The sequence below is a fragment of the Pteropus alecto genome, unplaced genomic scaffold, assembly GCF_000325575.1.
Source record: "Pteropus alecto unplaced genomic scaffold, ASM32557v1 scaffold105, whole genome shotgun sequence".
NCBI lineage: Eukaryota > Metazoa > Chordata > Mammalia > Chiroptera > Pteropodidae > Pteropus > Pteropus alecto.
The window spans coordinates 4,607,992-4,624,035 of NW_006436294.1; the positions used below are offsets into that span (position 1 = coordinate 4,607,992).

Here is a 16,044-nt window from a genome sequence, read left to right on the forward strand (position 1 = left end):
CGTTATCTAATTGATAAAGTTGCTTTGCGTATTAAGTGATGATATAATGTATGAAACTTAGAATTGTACTTGACACTGATTAAATCGTATGACAATGTCACCTATTACTAGCCACATCCTCATTAGCATGTCATTAGCATTTTCTTTTTGGCTTAGATGTCACCTTCAAAAATCTTCTCCTGGCCACCGTCTCTATTCGCACTCACTGTCCCCAGCCAGAGCACATCCTTCTCCCACTGGCTCAGCTGTGGCACGCGAACCACCCCATTTACCCAACTGCCCCCATTTACGTCCCTCATCTCTGTCTCTCTGTCAGGCTGTGAGTGTAGTAACAGCCAGGACGACAGTGGCCAGGCACTGGAAATCTGTTACACTGATGACGTGGGTGCATTAACAGTTATTGACTCTTCTGTATAAAACAGCAGAATGAAGTATACCTGGCCTGTGCCATTTCTTTTGGGAATGTCAGGAATGTGAAACTCTCTAGCATTTGCAAAAGAGTAAATAAGATGAGATGCTTTGATAAAATGATTCTATAATACACTGAATCAAATATATAGTTTACAGGTCGGGGAGAAGTATGGATACAAACCCAACCCAAGGATGAAAGGGTGGATTCTGACATTGCAAAAGGAATGATAAGCTTAAGAGCCGCAGGAAAGGGGCTCAGGAGGCAAACCTATTCCCCAAGGGCTCTTTAGAGACTTGCCGTCTCAGACGTGCAAAGATAGAGGTCCCACGACACGCATCACAGGCCACTGAGTATAATAAAAACTGAACTAAAAACCCTTAAATGGCCATCTCTGAAGGAGTTTGTTAATCAAATCTATACTACATCAATACGATGGAATCTTGCTTAAAAATTAACATGATAATGCAAAAATCGATTTTCAATCATAGATGTGTCCGATACATTAAGCTGAAAAACACTTAGTCTGTACAGAATTATCGCATTTTCCCATAAAAAGAAAATATAGATACAGATGCAGATGGAAAAAAAGTGTGAGAAAAATTCACGCGGGGTCTCTTTTTGAGAGCTGGGCTTCCTGGTAATTTTTACTCCCTTATTCTGTTTCTGACTTGAACGACATGAACATAGTACTTCATTGAAATGAGAAAACAACGGATACCTCCATTTTGAGACCGTGAGCATGAAATCGAGACCCTCGCGGGCACGCGGGAGAGCCTGGGCCGGCTACGGCATCGGCTGGCCTACCTGAACATCCTCCCGCCGGCGTCCTCCTCCGCCTTGCCGGGACGGGCGGGGACGACCCCAAAGGAACCCAGAGGCTGATGCGTGATGGGAAACGGGGTCTGCTTGGAAGAGAACCCAGCCCGGGCCGGGGTCTCCTTGGGCACAGACGAGAAAGGGAGACACGTGGCCGTGCAAGACACGGACAAGTTGACGATCGCCACAGCTTTCAGGCTGTCTGGAGTGCAGGTCTCGGCGGGGGCCAGCTGGGACACCATGACGGAGGTGCCTGCCCTCGGCTCTTGGCTTCCCGCAACCTGGGAGGGACTGGCGTGAGCCGCAGTGGAGCACACGGAGCCTGCCCCATGGCCGACCTCCGGGAAGGGGCTAGCTCCTCTGCCAAACGCTCTATCCCCCGAGACGCTTCGCTGGCCTGCCGCATCCGGGCCGATGGCATCGGGAGCGGATGTACGGCCCGGTCCAGCGAGGCTCGTGACGTCTGAGCTGCTGCTGTCAGAGACAGCTCCTTCCCCCACACCTGACTCTGCAGACGTGTCCTTAGGCGTCCCCGCTGGTGCTCCGGGACAAGGTCCGTCCTCAGGGTGTCCCGGCGCTACGATACACGGTATTTTTAAATTAAGACCTTTCGTTTCGACACCTGGAGGGTTCTCGGTCCTGCCATCCAGACAACAGGGTCCTCGAGAGTCAGACTGACTGTCCCCAGCTGTGCAGGTGTCCGTGTCCCCGGGGCCCTGCCGGCTGTCAGTACCCGAAACCACGTCCAGAGGAGGACAGTCCACCCCAGCGTCCTGGATTCCGGAGCCACCGCCGAGTCGAAGGCAGGGTCCCGGAGGATCTGCGCCCTTGCCGTGCACAGCTGCGGCCTCGGCGAGACCCCCCACGGGCCGCACGGCGCCCACATCTTCAGCAGACTCCTCCGGGCTGCTGATCTGGGGTGCAGAGACTGACTTGGTCAGCTTGGTGAGTTCCACCTCCCGCCCCTCTTCCTCGAAAGGCAAAGAGCTAATGGAGGTGAGGGACGCCTGGGCGCCGCTGGGCAGGCTCGTGCTGCTCTCTGTGTGCCCGCCCCCCAGGGAGGCCCGGTGCAGGGCGTGCCTCCGGACCAGCTGGTGCACGGCGTCCCGGTCACTGGGCAGCTCCAGGGCCCGGCTTCGGGCCTCGGACCAGGCGACGGAGCTCGGCTCGCTCTCGATGCCGGAATCGGAGATGACGGAAGACGACCGCTTGATGAGCCCCGAGAGCAGCGCCAGCTCCTCCCGGCCCTCTGTGCGAGGGTCCTTGGGGGAAGCCCTGACATCCCAGGAGTCCCCCAGAGCCGAGCCGGGTGGCTCGTCGGGCTCCCCGGGGTGGAGCTTCAGACTTAGCAGCGCGGCCTTGCCCTCCCGGCCAGCCCCCTGTCCCAGCATCTGTGACTCATGGGGCGCCGTCTTCTCTGAAGCGATGGCATTCTGCTGACCCCCACCGGCCACCCCTTCACGTAGCGGAGCTCCGTCTGGTTCACAGGTATCTCCAAAGTGCCCACTCTCGTGCCAAGCCCCAGTGGCCATGGCGGGGTCAGTGCTGCAGGGGATATTACCGCTGGACCGTACATCAGCATCGGTCCACGCGGGGTCCTGGCCACCCTCTGGGCCTGGACTCCTGCCGGGCGGGTCCCCATATGCCAGCGAATGCATTCCAACATCAGACCCCGGGCCAGCCTGCCACGCGTCCTCGGGCAAACCCGCTTTGTCCTGGAATTCACCAACTGTCAGACACACCTGAGACTCAGAACACGTGTCTGTGTGACCTGGTGCGGTCACAGCCTCATCTGGCTTTGGACACCTAGTCCCCACTTCGTCAGAGTCTGATTGAGGTGCTTTCATGGTGGGCAAGGCGAGGTTTTCCCTAAAAGGTGATTTTCTATTTACAATACATTCTTCTTCTCTGTCTTTTAGACTCCTTTTTGTGGGACTTGTTGCTGGAACGTCAAAAACAGGGTAAACACTCAAATTATGCCCTACAACAAGAAAAAAGAAAGAAAGAAAACGTATTATAGTTTAAAAATCTATGTTTACACTTATCCAAATGCTTGATTGTATCATAAAGAATTTGGCTAGACTTTATGCCTGGATGCTGAGACATAACCTCTAAATTCTTAGAATTTTCCAAGTGACAGGAACGCCTCTGTATTCAGGATGGGCCCCGCTAGCTCATGCTGACCATGTGACCCACGGTGACACCCTTGATAGCTTATGCCTACCACCATGCAATTAGCTGGTTGGGGCTTTCTGACAGGTGACCCCCTCTGATGAGGGGAGGTGGGCTGGGGACTGAGTTCAATCACTCACACCTACACGATGAAACTCCCCGAAAACTCCGGACACTGAGGCTTCCATTTCCACATACACCGAATAAAAAACAAGGGCTGGTCTTTTAGTTTCTTTTAAAAGTTTAAATCCTCCATATGGTTTTAATAGAAGTAAAATGATTATGATCATTCTTGAATGTTACCCATGAAATAAACCACGGAGGTACTTAAAAACGGCGTGGGACTTTGAGCTATCATCTCTCACCTTTGAGTGACGTTTATGAACAAAGGCTGGAAAAGGAGGGACCTCTTCTTTACCTGGACACATTCTCTGCATCTTGAGAGACTCAGCAAACTCCCCTTCCTCTGGGGGAAAGCTCCCACACGCTACAGCAAGATGACAATTCTCCGTTTCAAATTCCCAGTGTCATCTCTGCACATACGTAATGTAACACATCTATTGCCATACTATGATCCATGATGCATTTCGTGTTTCCACTGGACAGAAGGGTCTGTTAGATGAATATCTATATCCCCAAAGCTAGCGTCATGGCCGGCACACGGTCAACGAATTGTGTTCATAAAACGGATTAAGAATAGAGCAGAAATGCAGCAGAACACAGACTATTATTCTCGTTAGCTATTTGTATTGGTTCGGGGGGTGGGGAGGGGGAAATGCAATTTCAATGTCATTTAGTTCCAAAAATGGAACGTTGACATATCCTACAGGAAAAGCCCTATACTAGGCCATGGGTTAGGAAGAGGAGGATTAAGGATCGATGGCAATTATGTGCCCATCTCTGCCTCTGAGGGGTTTAAAAAATGCTGAGAAACATAGGCAGGTACAGTAGAACTGGCTCCCCTACCAAAAGAACGTGGCCGCAGCCTGGAGAATATGACTCCATCTTCTTCCAAGAAGGAGATAACGAGTCACACCTGGCGGGGACGGGGGGCAGCGTGGACAAAGGCTGAGAAGCCCGGGGTGCACGGTCTAGTCGGGCATCAGCTCAATCCCATGTGGGTGGAGAAGGAGTGAACAGGAGAAGCAGAGAGAACCCACAGTATAGATGAACTCGCGTGCCCTGTACAAACGGGGATGCTGGACTTTATATTACAGGTAACAGGTGGATTCTTGGGACAGAAATAAGACACGTATCGGATTCAACGCAGACAGTTGAGACGGGACTCAGGGAACCCGGTGAGGAAGTGAATTGTCCAAGTAGCAACATTTTACTTCCACGGCTACAACGAAGGAAAAACGAGAGTAGCAAAGGATCTGATTCAGAGGGATGGATACAGAGTCAGATACTAGCTCGGGGTATGCGTGGACACGCATTCATAACTTCCTTCGAGCTGGTCGCTCTTAAGTGTTTTACGGATGGATCTATCCACTGCTCGCAGTGGCCCTATGGGGTAGAAATTACAACTCTGCGGCGCAATTTCAGCTACTAATTGTTGGAAAAGAAGATTCAAATCTAGGCAGTCTGGCCAAATGTAAAAGCCTTAGGCGAACCGCTCAGACACCTTGGGACAGGTGAGGGGTGGGTGGGAGAAGGGATTACAGGTAACACAGACAGAACTGGTGAGTGCCTGGCACACAGTAGGTGTTCTAGCCATGGGACTGTAGCAGAGCATGCTATTATTTTAATGTGGAAACATGACTCTTTTCTCTTTCTCGCTGCGTTAAAAGAATGGAATGTGGAGCTGATACCCTCATTGCAAGTTAGACATATCAAGGTCACCAAGCCCTTTGGGAAAAAGAAAATAGTTCCACATTTGCTAACACTTTTGTCTTGGGATTAAGGAATCATCAAAGGGCACTGCAAAGGAACAAGAGGGTTGAGCGAGGCTTTGGGTTTGAGTGGGGACACAGGTTCACTCTGTAAAAGCAGTTTGGGGGATGGGGATGGGTCAGGTGACAGGTCTGTAGGGAGAAGACCCGAGGAGGTGGTCGGGGCTCTGAGAGAAACTGCGCTGGGGTCTCCTAGGAAGATGAGACCATCGTGTTGGGGTCCCAGCCGCGGCTGAGTCTCACATCCCAAGAACATTACAGACGCCACAAAGAGATGCCGGTCCTAAAATTCTGCGTAGATATGAACGATGCATGGGACATAGAGTGGACGATGCATGGCTTAGAGGAACCCACGTGGGCAGATGTGCCGGACTGTAGGGCCCCAGTGAGACAGGCGAAGGGGCGAGGGCTTGGCAGGAAGCCCCAGATAGACTAAGGCTGACTCTCCAGCTAACGCTGCAGGAGGAATGGAGCCCAGCTCATGTGAAACTACGCTACGAAAAATAAAGGCATGCAACATGATTGCGCTCACAGTTAGGAACTGAGATTCAGATCCACTAGGGTATCTACTAATATGCATAGAAAAAAGATTGGAAGGTGATTTGCAATGATGATAATATAAGACGGTCTGATGAGGGGTGCCGATTTTAAATTTCTTCTCCAACTCTTCAAATTTTCTGTAGTTGAATTATAAACCTGTAATAAACACGAACACATAGACCTATGTACACACTCACATGCACACACACATGCACACACACGCACATACACAAAGCCTCAAGGCAAAGTTTTAAGCTTCTGGCCTAAGAGACTAGAGCTAGTCCACATGTTAGCTGTCATACCCGGTTTGGACACTAGATGTCAGGGTACAACTGAGCGCCAAATAACATCGCTTGTGAGGTTGCGCTGTCCTCGCAAGCCACCTAGACTTTAGAAACATCCTACAAATCTCACACGTCCGAAGTATAAGTGGCCCATCATGTAAATGACGGGCACCCGAGCAGAATGTTTTAAAACACGTCGCGAAGGGAGGGCAAGGCAGGCCTCACGGGGTGTGGAGATGGAGCACACTGGCTTTGAATGCTGGCTTTGATAAGCGCACGAGCTTTAAGACACACACACTCCCAGGGCCTCAGGGGCTCCCTGGGAAACAAGGCCTGTGAGGTTTTTGTTACAGACGAAAATGATAAAATGCACATGACCTGCAGCAAAGGGCCTGGCGCTTCCCTCTCGGGGGTCAGGGGTCCCTTTCGGCTCTGTCATCTGTAATAGTCTGCTGGGTTTCTGTGACGGGGCTGTGGCAGGGGACCGAGGACCAACACACACCTCACGTCCAGCGGGCACCGGGCTCTCTCCGGGTGACCTGTCACTTCATTACCAGACTGCGCCACACCAGAGAGCACGCTGCGATGTGCATCCACGCACAGACACACACGGACACGTTCTTTTCTCCCTAAAAGGAGCCGCTCATCCACTAACCCACGTCCCGACGCAGTCTACTCCCTCGAATACGGCAAGCACGCCAGAGCCGTCCGACTGAATGCCTCTGAAAGTTCACTAGAAATGACTTTGAATTTGAATTGCACATTCGAGATCAGAAAGGGTCTCCCTCCAGCGCTCGTGGACTCCGGTTGGGTGGGGGGTCGGCTCCCGTTTTGTGGGTGTAAACACTGAGGCACCAGGTACAATTCCACCCCAGAAGGAGCGAGGAGGGAATATTCACTATAATCGCCCTTTTGTTACACCGATTTGTCGATTTCACCAGGGGAAAAAAAATCCTTTCTAATAACTAGCTGAACCTTACTTTTTGCTTCTCCTCCGTGAGGTAACGAACGACTTCTTCGTTAATCTACTGGGCCCCACTGCGACTGGGGCACGAACAGGGCAAGTGACTGGAACCCAGAGGCCCCAGCCCCATCCGTGAGTCTTCCCAGAACAAAGAAGACACACCTGTCGCAGGGCAGTCCACGTATCTGTCCTCAAAGATGACTGGCAGGGTGTTCCAGTCGCCGTCGATGTCCAGGCACTCTGCGGGCAGCGGGGGCATGGTGGCCAGGTACTCCGAGTTCCGGACCTCCAGAGACAGCTGGCTGTGGGTCTGTATCCTGGGGATGCACGGGACGGTGAGCAACCAAGGAGGACGTACCTGCTTTCAAACTGTCACCCCGTCCCCCTTTATCCCGAAGAAACACTCAGATCACGTTCAGCAGACTCACAACCACCATCTGTCTGTCTGCCTGCCCTTCCCTTCCTCCCAGCCACCTGCCCGGTCCCTAAAGCTCTCGTGGGCTGCCTTCGCATCAGAACTGGTCTGGGTGCCGAGGTCAGAGGTAGGCTTGCGTGATTAGGAGAACGCAGAGCACTTAGCACGTTTCATTCAGTAACAAATGCTGTCCTCGTGGAGGATGAGCTGAGCTTCTAGATGGCTAGGCATCTTACGTTTTGGAGGAAAAACTTAAATCTATATAAACCTTACCCCTCCTTCTCTAACCGCCGCTGGCACCGAGGAAATCAGTCACATTTATGGCTCTTGAATGAAGAACCATCTCAGTTTTCTTCTTTATCGCTTACCGTGTGGACATGGGCATGCTAGGTTAACGTACAATGCTTTTTGTTTGTTTGTTTGTTTGTTTCAGGGACCACGCTTCTTGGTTCCTCGATAAAGGATTTTAGAAGTACGCATAGTTTTCCTCCACGGCCCAAATATCCCTCCACCAGTAAGGATTTGGTCCCGGCATTTGCAAATAGTCAACATTCCTAATTCAAAGTTAGAAAATGTTTGTTCCCTTCTCCTCAACTCCCTGCCAAGCGGGGAGAGTTTATTTCCCTCGAAGGAAGATGATTAAAATCCCGTCATTTCTGCCGACGCCACCTCACTCTTGTCCAGGGGAAGATGACGGTCTCACGGTTGTGGCGTTTGGGAGAAGAGCTGAGCATGCGAAGCTCACGTCTGTCTGTCTGTCTGTCTGTCTGTCTGACTGTAGCACTTCTGGGAGCAGCCCGACCTCAGGAAGCCCCACGTCACTCCCCAGGCCAGGCGGTCACCAACGGCTTTGCGGCTGTGGAACTCTGCACGAGCCCACAGCAACGTCGCTAATTCAGCGTTCTCGGGAACAAATATAATGAATGTATACGGATACGTGACATTATACACGTATATACTTAGACATATGAACTACGGACATTTCCTTCTTATTTCTCAATTGGAATTCAGCCTTTGAAATACAAGGATAAGCACTGCGTTCTCTCCCTCAAGGCCCTGACGTCTGCTGCAACTTCATGACCCTTCGACCCTTCTCCGGATATTTCAATGGCATTTGTGTTGTGATCGCTGCTGCAGTTCTTAGCTATCCTCTGAACCTGGAATTTTCGGTTCTGTTTTTAGCTTATTAGACAAGTGTAGTGATGGAATGGTAATATGCACAGGACTGCGCAGCCGTGTAGACAGGCTGGAGTGTATACCTAGGGGACTGAAATTTGATTCTAATCCTAGAGAGATTATGGAGTCGTGAATAAATCGGGTGATTAATCACGGAACTGTAACACAGCATCCCTCTCTGTTCAATAGTTCTTATTCTTCACGACCTAATTAGAAGTCTATTTCCTCCTGAATACTACTGTTTCATCCTAGTCTGTGCTTTTTTTGTAGAGTCGTAGATACTATTAATTAATTACGAATCTACTTTCTTAAAGTTACGCTACAGGACAAATATTATAATCCCTTTTTCACATTTTTTTATATTATTTATTATTATTTATGCCTACAGCACCTCGTCTTTCTAAGTGGTCTCCCATCCAAGTACTAACCAGGCCCGACCCTGCTTAGCTTCCGAGATCAGACATCGGGCTTGCTCAGGGTGGCGTGGCCGTAGACCAGGGACCGTGGCTCCACTGAGGCGTGAACCCAGGACCTGCTGCGTGTAAAGCAGACGTGCTCACCGCTACACTATAGAACCACATCCTCTTTTTCACATTGACACATATTTTTCCATAATGCTCGTGCTATTTGGCATATCATATTTATTGACTTCCACTCCGTGCATATAGTCTCTGTGAGAGAGAAAGTGTGTCTGCTTCGCTCACTGCTGGACATCCGACACGCAGAGCCGTGTCTGGCTCCCCATCAACACTAACCAGACGCTTGCCGAATGACCGACACCCCCTTTTACATCTCAGCACCACGCTGAGAGCTTCGGCCACGAGTCTGATGTCCCGAGTTGTGTAAGTTATAGAATCAAGATGTCAAACCACGTGTGTGAGATTTGCAGTTCAAGGTCTTTCCAGCATATGCACTGGACAGTCAAAAGAAAGGCATTCATCATGATCGTCATGGCACAAAGTCCAAACCCTTCATCCTGGCACACAAAGTCCCACGTGGGCCGGTCCCTACCTACCTAGCTGGCCCTCCCTCCCTCTGTCCCTCCTCCTCCTTGCTCACTCCAGTCAGCTGCTCTTACCTTCCCGCTGCCACTGGAAGACTCTGTGCTCCCTCCCGAACAAGAGCCTTTCCCCCAGCGACTCCCTCTGCCTACTCGGCCATGTTCGCTATCAAGGTACAGCTTGCTGTCAGCCGGTCTCTGCTCAAAGGCCACAGCTTCGGAGACTTCCTCTTACCGCTTCGGCCACAGCAGCCCTTACCCCACGCCCAGAGTCAGTGCAAGAACCAATCGGACACCTGTCCTCCCAACCCCAAGCTCAGAGGTAACCCATGGTGGGTTGAAACTGACCACTGCGGGGCGCTCACCCCACGGGAGTCGGCGAGCGCTGCAGACTGGAGTCGGCTCATGGTTTAGTTTCGCTCTTCTGAGAGCCAGTTACCAAGTGTGGGTGAGGACCCTGGCCAACCCCCGGCCCGTCGTTTCCTGTGTCCTTGCTTTGACTCGTTCTTCCTTCCTTGTCACTCCCTGAAGTGACCAAATTTACATCCTGCCTCTTTCTCCACTAAAAGGCGTGGTGCATGAGGGCAGTGTCTTTACGCGGTTCCCGGCCATATCCTTCGTGCCTGTGTGTGCAGTGAACATCGGTGGCCCTCCCTGGTCACCACCTCGTGTTGCCTGAGCAGTCTGTGGCTTGGACCCTGTCCCATGGGCCTTCACAGCTGTCATCTTGCCCATTTTAAGGAAAATAGGACTTGGTCAAGTTTAAGGAAAAAAAAAATTTTTTTTAATTAAAAAAACGAGAATGACATAAAAATAACTTTCTCGAGGATCCACTGGAAGCAAACGGAGGACCAGGATTTGAACCCAGGTGGGCTGGGGGCTCCGTTCCCTGCACTCTGCACGAGCGGTTGGCATGTCAACACTACTCTTCCAGGAGAGCCCTCGCCTGTGTGTCCGTCACCTGCATGTGTGCCCGCGCTCCTTGGGGACACAATCGTGTCCCGGCCATCTGGGGTTCGACTATGATTGGGGTGACTCAGGAAGCGGACTTCCCACAGTCGTCCTCATTTGCAGTATTTTGCTCAGTGACCCTGAAAAGTGACGTTTCTGCTTGTCAGTTTTCGAAAATACACTCAGCCAGTTCTAGCCGGGGCCCGGACTGACTGAGCGAATGAATAAACGAGTGAGTGAAAAACGGGACCTCCACCAAACGCAGACCCACAGGGCACCGTGCGTCTAGATATTTCTGAAGAAGCCGTCCTAACACGCAGAACCCAGGAGGCCGACTCTAAATGTCACTCACTGTCCTTTCCTCCAACAGAAGGCAGTGGGGGTGAACACCCGGCTACAAAGCTAAGGGGTGAAAAGACCATCAGGTTTGTCTTGAGTGATGGATGAATCTCAAGTATTTCTCCAGCTGGATTTACTACGGCGTCTCAAACATTATTCCATCCACGTTTAGCTTTCGGGGTGAATATATCATTCAGAAACAAAAAGAAACCCCTGGACTTGTGTAACGAAGGTCGACATATCTGGGCGGGTGGGAAGAACTGTTTTTTCTCACTCGAGAGGATGACCTCATCTTTTGTCAACCCTCTGACATTTTCAACTATGCTCTAACTTTTTCTTTAATTTTGGAGGAAGGTGAACTTAGAAAGTCATCAGTCCTCCTAATTAGGGAGTTCGGTCTGAATTCTTATGCTCAATGCATTTCATAACTATTGCAAAGTCTCTAGTGAATTCCGTGTTTTTTCTTACATAGCTTGTGGCCATACCATCTGCTTCTAATTCATTTTGCAAAGAGGACTCAGCACAGGTGTCTTCAGGGACCTTCGGCTATTGACCTCGGCCACTGGCCAGCTCCCGCCTCTGCAGTCGGTCTGCCTCTGTCGCCTGCAGACGAAATGCAGCCTGGACGTGCAGAGGTGGGTTGGCTCCCCTTCTGCAGAGTCTCCCCAGACGAATGGAAAAAGCAACTTTGCCCGAGAATGTCTCGGCCGCCCACTTTCAGGGTGCAACATGGCACGTGATGGGTTACTTACAGGTTTTCCTGAAAGGTCAAGACGGCCAGTTTCTGGTGCTCCATGTAAAAGAAGGCCTCAGAAAACCTCCGGACCTGAGGGATAAAATCACGCAAACAATTTAACTCACTGGGCGGGTGGTACCTTGATTTTTTATCAGGAAACGGAGGTCCACAGAGGTCCGCAGCACGTAGGAATAACGGGCTGAGCCCACCACTCAGGCCTGAAATGACGCCCTTTCTTCTCTGACACAGTGGTCCTCTCTGGTGCAGCTGCAGCCCCCGGCGGATTTAGGGACACAGTTTAACACGTTATCTGTTCCTGCGTTGCTTTCTGTCATTTTTATATTTTGGTCTTATTCATCCTACTAGAATATAAAACAGTTGAAAACAGGGACCACAGAAAAATGCAGATGAAACAGATTGTGTACAGCCCGTCACGCACGTGTGTCCCCTAAGCACATGTAGATTCAGTCAGATATTGGGTCCTCTTGCTGTAAGTGAGGAGACCGCCTCACCTGCCTGCACGCATCCAAGCTGGCGGCAAAGAAATACACCCAGAGCGATGCCTCGCATTTGAAAATACTTTCTCAAAAACGCTTTCAAAGCATCTGCAATATCCCTTGAGATGGGCTAGGTTATCATCTGGTAGCCAATGAAAAGCATTTTATGAAGGGTCGAGGCAAAGTTCGAGAGGCTAAGTAGGGTCATAGAACCTCAGTGCAAATTCACAGTGGAGCCAGGACTTTAAAGGGCTACAATAGCTAAACTCAGTTCGTATTCTGCCCAACGAACTACCTGCCGTGAGACGTCCTTGAGCGATAAGAGAACGTGATAAGAGAACCCATACCACATGACTGATGGCTTACCCTCAGGGTGTGATGCTCCTGTGTGAGGTAAGCGGTCACTTGGGAGTGGAGAGTCACCGTGTCTAGGAACTGGGTCCACAGAGCCATCAGGTGGGAGGCCAGCCAGGCGAGGTTCTTACTTATCTGCTCAGCTATCTTCTCTGGACTGGTCGACGTCTGGGGAGGTGAAAGGCGGCAGTGAGGCCCCCCGGCCCCCTGAAGCTCCTGCAGTCTTGGTCCCGGGTGTTTGCTGACTTCTCTGTTTCCCATGAATCTCTCCTTTCCCTGGACACGACTCTACCCCGTTACCTGCCGGGCTCGGTGCTCTGTGAGCACCACAGCTTCCATGGCTGACGCTCACGATCTGGTCGTAGAGCACTCGGCAGTGTACAGAGCCCCCCGTGTCACCCCCACAACTGCCCTGGGGTAGTGACTGTGATCATCATTTTACAGGACAATGAACGGGAGTCGGAGGGATGAAAGGCACGGCCAAGGTGACACAGAGCTGGGGCTCGTCTGCAGGACTGCCCCACTACAAAGCCGCGGTGCCACGTGGCCTTCGCATAGTAGGCGCTGTCAAAACGTCTCCTGCGAAACGGTGACGTCTTCATGATGGTCCCTCTGCCCGCCGCACACCCGGTGCCAGCCACGCTGACCCGCCGGCGGCGACCAGGGCACCCGGCTATTCCCTAGCAGCAGGCCCTTGGCTGGGCTGCGCACTGTCCTCTCCTCTCCCCACTCTGGACTTGTCTATTCCCCACCAGGTGACCGTGTGAGGGGTCAGCGCCATCCCCCTTGCTTCTGACGATCCCTGTGAAACTATGCTCCCGTCCAGGTGCTCATGCACGTCTGAGACGAACCTCCCTGACGTCTACGTGACCCTGCACAGACCACGGCAACCACGCGCAGCTCGTCTGACGTCCAGCATCCCCCCTCGCCTGCGCTCGGAGCTTCGGCCTTCTCCGTGTCCCAGTCCCTACATGGCGATGGATGGAGATGGGCCCTGATCACATGGCTGACTTTGCGTCAGTGAGAGGTACCCAGGCCTGGATAACTGGGCTCCGGCTACCAAGCTGCTTATTCTGACAGCGTGACTTCTGGGCCCAGCCACCAGAGAGAAAAGGAGACAAAGAAAAGCTATGCGTTAAGGTGGCTGGGCTCAGAGGTCATGCTGTGTCACCGGGTGCTCTAGTGTCTTTGGGAGAACTACTTTCTCCCCCACTCGATTACGGAAAGAGCTCCAGATACGGTTAAGGAAGCTTCTAATTAAGCCACAGGGGGACTTTCCCACTCTCCAGGACGTCCGGGTCTGTGCAAATGCGGGCGATGGGAGCGGTGGAGAGCTTCCCCCTAAGACCAAGGAGAGGCTCTTCCCGCTAACAAGGCGGTGACCGAGGTCAATGCCGAGGGCAAGGGCGCCCCCAGTGGAGGCTCTGAGTTTAGCGACTCTTCCAACCATGGTCAAGAAGTGGTCCCACTTCTCCAGGGAACGTGTTAGACATGCACCGTCTCCTGCCCTCCCCGCTCCGCCCCCCAGCCCGAATCAGAATCCGCATTTCAGCAAGATCCTCCGGTAATTCGCACGCCCACTGAAGGCTGAGAAATTCTACCATCAGAGAGAGAGACAGACGTTTCTCAAAGCAGCTGCCTCCGGCCACCCCAAGAGGGCTCGAAATAGCCCAAAGCTGTGAGCTGCCCTATAGACTTCAAGGTGAGAAGTAAGGGTGCCAGGGGCTGTGGCTGGCCAGGCAGGAAGAGGGCTCAGTGGTCAGAGGGGACAGTCACTCCCTAAAGCTTTAGTGTCCTCTGCTGGGAAACAGGGCCAATGAAACCCACGACCTCAGATCCAAACAAGGACTCAATGAAGAGGCAAGCAGTATCCTTATCAGTGGAACTGTTTGTTCTCTTGAAGCACCTCAGAAGGATGTTTTGGGGCTTAAATAATTTAAAAACTCTCTTGCAAAGAGATTAGCAAACAATCAAACAAGTAGACAAGAGAGGCAAAGTCCAGGCTGCCCCAGTCGGTGGCCTGCCAGGAGGGTGTGGACCCAGGGAAGGTCGCAGGCAGCTCCCCGCACGCGCGTGCAGCAACCAGGCAGGACATTTCTGTGTGACACGAAACCCTGTCTTTCTGTATTTTTAAAGAAAAATGTCCACTGCTTTCCGAGAGACGCCCGACACGTGCCGGATGAGAGCACGTGGCTGAGTTCAGACAGGACCGATCCGTCCCCTGTGCCAGGCACACCGGGCCCTCCCCAGTCCGGCCACACAGCAGAGACCCTCCGACACCCCTCCCGGCCAGGCCCCCGCGACCAGTCCCCTGAGCCACGGCCTCGGTGCCGCTGCTGGTGCTTCCGTCACACCCGTCCTTGCTCTGGGCTCTGCACGCTGCTCCGGCCCGGGGCAGGCACACTGCCACTCCCTCGCGGGCCTGTCCTCTGAAGGCCCTGTCCCCTGATGGCCCTGTCCCCTGACAGCCCTGTCCCTTGACAGCCCTGTCTTACAGTCCCTGGCCTAGCCCTGACCCTACTGGCAGCTTCCACCTGATGTGTGAGCAATCTGTTTCACAGGAGACTTCTTTCTGGTGCCGGGAAGGTCTCTGCCTGCCATCTTTGTGTTCCCAATGACAGGCGGTGGCTGGCACATAGTAAGTGCTTAATAAACGCTGATAAGATTCACATGAAGCAAAGACATGCAGGCATCGCTCCAGTGCTGTAGACCTCTGTGTTTGCAAACTGTCTTAAATCACCTAGAACCTTCACTGCCCCGCACCCCACCCATCCCTGAGAGGGGCGTGTTAGCAGCCCTGCGTGTATGTGGGGGTGTGTGTGGTGTGTGTGGTGTCTGTGTGGTGTGTGGGGTGTGGTGTGTATGTGATGTGTGGTGTGTGTGGTGTGTGTGGTGTGTGGTGTGTTTGGTGTGTGTGTGTACTGTGCCTCCATTCCTTGGCTTGGTGAACACCTCTGCTGGGACTTCTGGAGTGAGCCTGTCATCTCTCCCCGAAACCTGTGCTTGTGTCTCCTCCCCCAGTGCATGGCACCAATAGCCACCCAAGTCAGCAGTTTGGGTGTGGTGTGTGGTGTGTGTGGTGTGTGGTGTCTATGTGGTGTGTGGTGTGTGTGGCGTCTGTGTGGTGTGTGGTGTGTGGTGTGTGTGGTGTGCGTGTGTGGGGTCGGCCACTAGCGGGCGATGGCCGGCCTGCGTAAGCTCAGCGGGCTGTGAGTCCCCTCGAGGGCTGTTGGGCTGTTGGGAAGGGAGCTGTCTGCTCCACCACAAGCCCCAGGCCCGCCCGTCCGCTACCCCGGAGTAGGCTGATGCCCCGTCACCCACGCCCCGCACCCCTGCAGCAGTCGGCTAAACTGGCTGCTCTGTGCGAGAAGCCTGGGCACCACTGTCACTGAGCACCGGGGCTGGCGTTCCTGCCGGCGAAGGAGGAAGGTCACCTCGTGCGATGTCGCTGTTAGACCCCCTAGCCGCCCGGCTTCTCCCCCAAACCACCAGGGGC

The 16,044-nt window shown here is 52.7% G+C and overlaps 1 protein-coding gene and 1 pseudogene across 1 annotated transcript in view; both read right to left on the minus strand.

The window, feature by feature from the left end:
* FAM135B (family with sequence similarity 135 member B) overlaps positions 1-16,044 on the minus strand; it is a 98,669-nt gene that overhangs the window by 9,036 nt on the left and 73,589 nt on the right. Inside the window, exons 9-12 of the mRNA XM_006913020.1 lie at positions 12,561-12,716; positions 11,714-11,787; positions 7,243-7,397; positions 1,217-3,209 (exon numbers count right to left, since the gene is read on the minus strand). Coding sequence (XP_006913082.1) covers positions 1,217-3,209; positions 7,243-7,397; positions 11,714-11,787; positions 12,561-12,716 — 2,378 coding nt within the window. The remainder of the gene's footprint in view (positions 1-1,216; positions 3,210-7,242; positions 7,398-11,713; positions 11,788-12,560; positions 12,717-16,044) is intronic.
* On the minus strand, positions 9,051-9,166 carry LOC112480584 (annotated as a pseudogene).